Source organism: Poeciliopsis prolifica, unplaced genomic scaffold (assembly GCF_027474105.1).
Source record: "Poeciliopsis prolifica strain line A6 unplaced genomic scaffold, Auburn_PproV2 SCAFFOLD013, whole genome shotgun sequence".
Classification (NCBI taxonomy): domain Eukaryota; kingdom Metazoa; phylum Chordata; class Actinopteri; order Cyprinodontiformes; family Poeciliidae; genus Poeciliopsis; species Poeciliopsis prolifica.
In genome coordinates, this window is record NW_026562388.1 from 8,944,711 (window position 1) to 8,954,280 (window position 9,570).

Sequence of the window (9,570 nt, forward strand, 5' to 3'; positions counted from 1 at the left end):
TTCTCTCACCTTCCTCCCAAGGCTTTGAGATAGCTGCTGGGAATCCTCGATCCATCCTGTAGGTGAGAATGTCTCCGTGAACAATCCTCAGCCGGCCTGGTGATGCCTCAGACAGCAGCTGGAAAAACAACATCTTTATAAACTTCCACAGAAACCTGCCATTAAATAGTCCCTCTGTAAGTAGCCAACAAGTTTGTTTTAATTTACCTTCAGTCCAGGGATGAAGCGTGAATCTTTCTCCACAACTAGCACATCTGCCGCTTCTGCATTAAGAATGGAGCGGGTGAGACCTCCAGGACCTGGACCCACCTCGCAGACGTGAGCACCTGTCAAACTGCCAGCCTGGCGAACTATCTTATCTGAAAACATTAAAGGTAATGACTCGGTAAAAAAATATTAAAGCATATTAGTATACAAGTTTACTACCTCAGATGAGTTCAGCTCCTCCAAATGCAAACAATGCAGTCTCTAATCACATGTCTTTATCATCTAAATTAAGATTGATGCTGCACGGTGTTTCAATACTGGTAAGCTTCTGCCGGATGAAGAGAGACATTAATCTAACAATCACCTTGCCAGAGGACAAGAGAGCAGATCAGACCTGCACTGCATCACTTATAATCATATTACCGCCAAAGCTCTCAAGAGTTGCAAAAACCCTGAGCAAGTCCTCTCATTAGAAGAGCTCTGAGGCCAAATGCACAGCAGTACATCACACAATGAATCATTCCATAATTATTTCTAAAAATAAGGATTTAATTGCCATTTGAAATTAATAAATAAAATGTCACGACTAAGGATTAAATAAAATAGAAGTTTTGAGTCAGTATATGTAAAACTATATTTACTTCACATTTCCTGTGATGCAGGATATAAACTGTCACTATAGTTTGTCAAACCCATCAGCACAGTAACTCAGCTTCAGACCAAATTGATGAAAGCATATAACAGACAATAAAGTCATTATGTGCAGCAGTATGCCAATGTAAGTAGTGACATACTGAACTAATGGTGCTTTATTTAATTAAATGTGTGTGTGTGTGTGTGTGTGTATATATATATATATATATATATATATATATATATATATATATATATATATATATATATATATATATATATATATATGTGTGTATATATATATATATATATATATATATATATATATATATATATATATATATATATATATATATATATAACTATAACTCACTTTATTTCTGTTACTGATGGTGAACTTTTCTGCTGCAATTACCTGAAGAGTATATATATATATATATACACACACATTTATTTATTTTTTTAAGGAATTACTAAACCTAGCTGAATGCAGTTTGAAATCACTGGCTTACAAAATCTCTTAAGGCTGAAGAAACACAGATATAAATGAATGTATTTTCTTACTCAGTGTAATTGCTTAATTTCACACATTTAAGACAATTGTTATTCTAAGTTCTCCATTCGAATGATTTAAAGTGTCCACTGACACAGGACTGCTACTTTTGCCTTATTTTAAGGCTGCTTTTGATGCCTTAAAATAAGGTAATGTGTTATATACATGTAAGGTGGAAATTATCAGCAAAAGCACACGTCACTGCCGGGATCTCATTCACTTTTACATCATGTTAAATTGAAATTCGGTTAGAAGACTAACCTGTGAGCTTTAAGTCCAGCAGAAAGTTCTGGGAAAGCTGCTTCTCTGCTCGCAGGTTGTACAGCTTTATGAGCTCACCGACAGTGGGCAGTGGAGGCAGGCGCAAAGATCCCACTTTCCTTGAAGCAGCCATTGTGCAAGTGAATACTAAAGCAATGAAATACAAACCTGATTAATTCACAATTTTCTATCTTTAATATTCAGAGACTAATACGACAGATCAAATATGAGTATGTCCATGTCCGTTTTAGATTAAAAATTATGTCATACACCACCCAGTGGTATAACAGAATATCAGCTTCACAAAACAACGCAATTTGTTTCATTTTACCCTACATCATGAGGTGTCTATAATGCCTGGCAAAATCCCCAACGGTACAACTTCATTCTGCACTCCGTGAAATGTATTTATGTGCACATTTTTATAGCGATAACTAATCAGTCAGGACGTAATGAATCAACAAGACCGCTTGTTGACAACTGGCATACTCGTTAGCGGCTAATGTTAGCGTCTTCGTCCACATGCTGTTTACAGAGCCAATGGGGTAGCTAATAACGTCAACGAGACGATTAACAGTGTTTCTAACAATGGGCATTAGGTTGAAATTTCACTACAAACAGAGTGTAATAAGGACATAATTGATGAAACTACTGAATTGTTTACCCACGTTTGTCCCCAGTGTCCCGTTTTTTCTCCGGTACATTTCCGTACACGTGACAGTGTTGCTATCCAATGAGCCAAAAGGAAGCACATCTTTTAACCAATCAAATAACAGTACGGCCGGTTTCGCCATGTCCTTCAAACTGTTCTCTGGTGATGTACTGTTGCTCCATAGCCACGAGATGTAGACATTTCTTTCATTTTTAGCTGGTATTATTTTAAAATAAATGTAACAGTAGTTGAGGTGGTTTGTGTTGTCACTAACAGACAACCTTATCCATTATATGACTTTGGAACACATTACCATCTTATTTTAAGACCATAGCTGAAATTAAAATATTAATTTCATGGCTTATTTAGTGGTTAAAGATTAGAATCACATAAATCTTTAAACATTTTAATTGTTTTAATTCAGTAATCAAAAGTACACAGTGTTGCATCTTTTATCATCATTTTATTATACTTACTAATGCTCTTAACCTTTCATTTTAATCAGCTGTTATATGTCTTTTGAGGGACAAGTAAACCCTGACGCAGGCATTAGATTGTTTTGATTAAATTTCTTGTATCTGTCCCAATCAAACAAATAACATGAAAAAAACTATGTTTATAGTCAGAGTCAGACGTTAAAAAGTTTAGGAATCTCTTGGAATATCAAGCCACCGGATCTCTATTTTCCAATATTTCCCCTGCCAGATGACACAAAGCTGGGAATCCCTAAATAACACAGAAGATGGTCGATTCAGAATGTAAAGGAAATTTTAAAACACCTGCTAACTCCATTGACGCCACATTTTTTTATCCTTATTAAAACATTGATCATTGCTGATCCCTGGACTAAACATTTTGGAGAGGTTACAAATGTACAGAACAATATTTGGGGGATCTGGAATGTGAAAAACAGTTGAAATGGACAACATATAATATCCCTATTGATCTAGTTCTGCTGTATGTTCTACTCAGTGAATCTGGATTTTCAATTATAATTTATCTATTTTTTCCATGTCCAAGAAATAATTTTGGTAACCCTAACCAAACTAATACATTTAAGTCTAATTTGAATTGAAACAGTCAAAATAAAGAAAGTAATATGAAATTTTATATAATATATGTAAATAGTTGGTGTATTTATTTATCAATGTACCAGTTATTTTTCCGTTTTGTGTGGCTAAGGCTCCCATGGTGGTTGATGAGTATGGAATTGCATGTGAAGTGTTTGCCCATGTTGGGAAAACCAAAATAAAGTATTTTTTTTTCTTTTTTTAAATAAAATGTCTAAATAGTATTTTGAAAAAAACAAAAGACAGGGCTGCAATGTACTTCCATTATCATTTTTGCAACTTGTAAAAAAAATCTCAGGCCTAAGTATTTTTGTTAAGCTCGCTGATGCACAGCTGTTATTTGGACTGAGCCCAACAGCTGTGTGGTCTCCCCTCTTTGCTCCTGCTGGGGCACAGAAGTCTGAGCTCGGTTTGGAAATACCCGCCGCCTTCTCTGTTTGGCAGATGACTGAGACTTTTGTGCCTTGCTGTGGCTGACCTTGGGACGGAGTCTCCGACTCTGAACAGTGGAGACCGAAATAAGCACAGTGTCAGATCTGACTTCTATGGCAACCCCATTAAGCCCATCGCAAATTATGATATGCATTAGAAAGAATAAGAGAAAAATATTTTAAAACTATAAAAGTCTGGTCGAATCACTTCCTCTGCATGCCTCTGTAGCATGCATTCAACAAATGCAGGAAATGAGACGTAAGCAATTAACATTTCTGGGTTGGTAAGTCATCACATAGTGAGACATCAGAGAAAAAAACAAAGACAGAAATGCAAAAGGGTATATAATTTCTGAGCCAAACAGACTTACATCAATAAACACAAAAACCACAAGAGACAAAACGCCCATATGCTCAGCCTGTTCATATTGCTATGATGATAATCACCTGCTGGGTCTCTGTTTTCCCCTTATTTAGCTGAATGTGTTATGGATGATTCAACAAGTTCAGCAGGGTTAAAAGACCCTGAAGTGAAACCAGATGTATGTGATTATGAATGTTCTGTTTACTATAGAAACTCCCAGCTAAATAGTGCTTTTCTACAACCACATAAATAACAAGGAGTTTGCATTCAAATTGCAGTACAGTCATTACAGCAAATGAGATGCAGCTTACAGTATTTGGAAAATTATACTTTGCTTTTATACAAGAGTTGATATAAGTCTGCAATAAAATAATATTGGGAAATGTTTAAACTATTGAAGGACATATTTGAAATTCAGGTAATCTTGGGAGACTTGTGATAAAAAGGAGTTTGAAAAATTGGATGATGCCATTATTATTGTTTTTTTTTTTTTTTCTCAAAATATGGACATTTATCAGCTTTGGACATGACAGCATTCCTGTGTTGGGAAAATGAAACTCTAGACCTTAACTCCTTTGTCTGTAAATCTTTTTTTTTTCTTTCTTTTCATGATTTCAAACATCCTTTGGTACATAAATGTAGCTGTGGTGCTTTAGCATTGAAATTCCTGTGGTGATGATTGTAATCCGGTGATACATGTTCCGTGGTATTTTTGTGGCTGTCTGAGATATGTTGGTCTTTTTTCTTTTTTACAATAAATTACTATGAGACAATTTAGGTCCCATGGGACAGCTTGGAGTCTAAAACTTGGGTCTTATTGTGGAAAAATGAATGAAAGAAATATCTTAGTAGTGTTACAGTTTAAAATGAAAGGATAGGATCTGCTTTATTCTTTTTGTCTTTGTTTTCTTGTCCATTTTGAGAAAACCTAATTCACTCACTCATTAGCTCATTCAGGGAGAACACAATGTTCAAATTAGTAATAACACAAAATTCCTATTCTTTTTTTATCCGAGGTGGGTAAAAAAACAAAACTCCTGAACCGACACAATCTTACAGCACTTTGATATGTTTTCCTCTAATTTCTATTAAGTTTTTTTTTTTTTTTTTTTTTTGCAATCTTTTAAGGAGGTCCTCTTGAATTCCTAAAGGGTTTTCTTTGGATTTAAGCTAATTTTTCATTTTCAACTTCCTGGACATAATATCATACTGGGTAATATGTGTCTAAATAGGAGGATAATGAACAACTGCTGGGTTGAATAAGACACATCAGGCCTAAAAACTATATACAGCAGATTATCTGCAATTATCTGCATTACAAGAAATTATTGGTGTTTTAGTTTTAGAAATTTGAAGATCTTCTAGGGTAGTTCTTCAAAAATAACTAAATTGATGATAAATCACTTCAGTAAGGTTTTATTAACATAGGGTTGTATGCAAACCACAAAAATGTTTTATTGTTTTTCCTGGATTCATCCAAAGAAATTGGAATCAATAAGGCAATGTGTCAGTTAAGAGCTATAATTTACCAAATCGTAGCAGAAATTTAAAATAAATTCTCTGCTAAGATCTCATTTATTTGTAAACACAACAATGGTTAATCATTTGAATTTAAGAACCTGTAGAATAATTTTCTTAAACTCTTGCATTTCATTTAGCATATTTTGCATGTAAGCTGCCAGCTTGGTTTCCATAATGCCTTCCTCAGCATTTGCCAAAAAGGATTATTCAGTTATACCCTAACATTAGATTTTAACTGAATGTGATATTAATTTTAGGCTGTCAGTGATGCATCTAAATCTGTCTTTTACAGGGATAAAATGGTTACACAACAATTTCACCAAATTTATTAACAAGAACTGGATTTATAAAATTCAACTTTGATTAGATGGTGGATTTTCTGTAATCCACACAGGCTCAAATATATGCATACACTCCACTGATGTTTGGAGAAATGTCCTTTTTCAAGTCCAAGTGGATCAAACTTGGACTTGGTTTATTGCTGAAACAGGTTTTCAGGAATAAAAATGACTTCTTTCAAATGTGAGAAGACTGCATTAACAGCCAAGGATGGTAGGAGCATTGTCATGCAATGGAGTGGTCCATTTCACACAGTGAGAACAATAGAGAGGAAGACGTACCTCCAAATTCTCAAACTCCACATCTCAAATAAACAACTGGTTGAAAATTGAAGTCTGCTGGGTGTCCCACCAGAATGTCAATCCCAAACACACATCAGAAGGTATCTAAATAGATTAGGCAATTCAGGTTTATGGATGAATGTATGTAGTCTATAAATTGATTATTTGTTTTGGATGGCCACAACCTTTACTCTACTGAAAAAGTATGTATTACACATAAAAACGGTCTGTCGATGTCAAAAAGTGTATGAAGACTGTCTAATTCTCATAAGTGGTCAATTTGCAGTCAAATTTATATCAGTGGCTTGCCAATGTAGTTTCTCTGCAAAACACAAAGGGACCTTTAGACATTTGAGCCTCAGTGTATAATTTAGACTGTGGATTAAAGTAAATCTGTAACAAAATTCAATCTTGTGCCACTAATTCTTGCTTTTAAGGTCCATTAAATTAGTTTAATGGACCTTAAACTAAAAGAAGAGTTCAAACACTTTATTAAAAGCTCAAAAGTGATATGTAAATCAGGCTAATTTATTAAACCCTCACCCCTGCACAAACTCAGATCCAAGGGGCGCAGATACAAAGTGGGCTGCTTGAGAAGAGATGTTCATCACATTCATTGTACTCTTTGCATAATGAGCCTAAATAAAAGTTTTACTTTCTAAAATGAGTGACAAAGAATATTGAATTTCTTTGTGAAATTTTAACTTTTTGAGATGTACGCATCGTTTGTTATGCCAAGATAGTATTAAAGAAACTTAAATTTAAACTCCACTAAGTTTAATTTTCTTTTGTTCCAGATCATCTCCCAAAGCCTTTGATGTGCAAGTGTAACAAATTTGACAGCAGTGAAGAATTTAGATTCCCATTGCTTTCCAGCCATTTTTTGAAATAGAGATTGTATTTATCTCTTTGTGGCAGCTGGCCAGGAACATAATGTTCCCTGTAGTCTCCATCTAATCTAATCTCACTCTGCTTGGACAGCTCGTTAGTATCCGTCAGCACAGCCAAAACTGAAAATGACCCAGGAAAGCAGAGGTGATGTCCTCGGAGAAAGAGTAAAAGTGAATGTCGAGTTGTTTTGCAAGATTTGTAAGTGTTGGATGGGAGGTCTGTCATTACATCAGCACTGAGAAACGCTTCTGAAAACATGGGGTGATTAAAGGATCCTCTTATCAAAGATTGTGAATGGCTGTATTTTCAATTGCCTACTAATGTATTATCTAATAACTGAAGCTTTCAACCAATTTATTTCAGTGTTTTTTCATCATCTGCTCTTTTTTATGACTGCACTTTTCTGATGCAGTCATTTTCACTGCATCATAAAAGTGATGCTACGTCAACCAGGCCTCATATCTGAAACGTTTCAAAAGAATGTCAGTATCCAAGGAGCCAGACAGAACCATCTTCCTGCAAGCAGTGTATGCAGAAAGAAAAAAACCCCAACGAAACACTAAAATCCCACGACATTACATCATTTCAGGGTGTGGTAACAGTGGCATTTAATCAAAATAGCCTTCTCATGACCTCATTTTTGGGTAAATCTTCCTCTTCGATACCACATGAACAGTATCAGGATGACTTCATTCATGAGGAAAGTGCATTTCAAACAAACTGAATTTCTGTTTGCTTTTGCTTAGTTTTTCCCTCTGGTCTAATTGATTCTAAGCATCACTCATAAAGGTGGCAAAAATCCTCCAAGATGAGTAATACTAAGTAAAACCTTTAACACACACTCATTATTGTCTTATCTATTGTCTCTATGTTTTGTAACTGGAAAACAAAACATTACATCAGCGCCACACCTAGGTGAGCTAATGGTTCAGCTTCAACAAAATTACTCTTGGGGCACATATCTGACACAGAAGAAGAAAAAAAACCCAACCCAAAAAACAGGGAGTGAATGTGTCCATGGTCATCTGCCATAACTCTGTTTGCTTTAGTTTCCACTTAGAAATAAACATTTCAGTTTGAGCATGTGGTGTTTCCCTCTGGTCGCTACACAAAACTTTAAGTGAAGGGAAAATGCAGACTGTGGTGCACTCCCTTGACTTCTTGCATTATGTAACCACGGCACCACAAAAATCTCCAAACTGCAAATTATAACATCAATGCATGGTAATGTAAGATTTAAAACCAGAGAGTAAATGACTGTTCTGAGGTCCAAACAAATTAAACATTAACAAATAACAGCTAACACGCATTTGGGTAGGAATAAAGAGATTTTTTGTTTCCAAATATGAATTCAATCTTGTTGCTTACATTAACTCAGAAATGTCAGGAAACAGGAGATTCAGAAGTACATTCCAATGAATCTGTTGTTAAAGTTAATCCAGTATTGAGAAGACATCATCTCTAGTCTAATAACTGTTACCCATGAGATGAGAAAAGCTTACTGCAAAGAGTTGTAACAGTTTTACTAATAAAAATCCTTCAGCACCATTCATTACTTCGAACAGAGAGACAGTTTGGTCCAAATATTTTGTAGGTATCCTGTTACAAGGCACCTCATTATACAGGCCAGTTCTTGAAAGTAAAGACTATATTTCATAACAGTTCTAGGAAAGTGTCTTAGGATCTTGAGGTAAGTGCCATGCCAAGACCTCATTTACAAGTCTAGGTCAAAGTCAACTTCTTTTATATATTAGCTTGATTTCTTTGCAGGTCACCAAATAATCAACAAAGTTTCTGTATATAAGTAATAAAATTCTGGACAGTCAATCACTGAGTATCATGCAAGTTCCACAAAAGTTCTGGAAAACATTTGTCCCATTCTGATACTAAGATCTAAGATTCAGCTAAATTTGATTAAAGTTCCCTGAAAGTGCTGAGTGAGTCACATGAGCGTCTAATGCAAGTTCAGTGAAAGTTACAGCAAGTACTTATGTCAATTTATGCTCCATAAAAATTCATTGAATGTATTCGGTAATTTCTAAGAAAGTTACTGGAATATTTCATGAATCTCCAAACATAGCTGCTATGTGAAGCTCCAAAGTTTAGTTGGAGAACATTAGTGAATAGCAATATAGTATGAAACAATAACGTCTCATAGAGCATAGTACAGTCTATATCATTTAAAAATAGAAAAGTAGAGAATCATTTCAACCTACAAAGACATGAACATCTACCTAACCCAACATACCAGGCAAGTTGAGCATTAACCAGAAGCAGCCAAGAGGGCAATAGCACCTCTGGAGGAACCACAGAAATCCACAGCTAAGGTACAAGCGAGGAAATCTGTTGTCACAACAGAAATTCAAC

At 35.2% G+C, this 9,570-nt stretch overlaps 1 protein-coding gene across 2 annotated transcripts in view; it reads right to left on the reverse strand.

The window, feature by feature from the left end:
• The window catches only part of tfb1m (transcription factor B1, mitochondrial), a 31,586-nt gene extending 29,211 nt beyond the window's left edge, over window positions 1-2,375 (reverse strand). Inside the window, exons 1-4 of one of the 2 annotated variants that reach the window (XM_055038174.1) lie at window positions 2,323-2,375; window positions 1,655-1,801; window positions 208-359; window positions 10-118 (exon numbers count right to left, since the gene is read on the reverse strand). In XM_055038174.1, the coding sequence (XP_054894149.1) occupies window positions 10-118; window positions 208-359; window positions 1,655-1,787 (394 nt within the window). In that variant the 5' untranslated portion in view covers window positions 1,788-1,801; window positions 2,323-2,375. Of the gene's footprint in view, window positions 1-9; window positions 119-207; window positions 360-1,654; window positions 1,802-2,318 lie in introns of both variants that reach the window. The other variant, XM_055038173.1, reaches the window with a different exon arrangement.
• Between the last annotated feature and the right edge of the window lie 7,195 nt (window positions 2,376-9,570).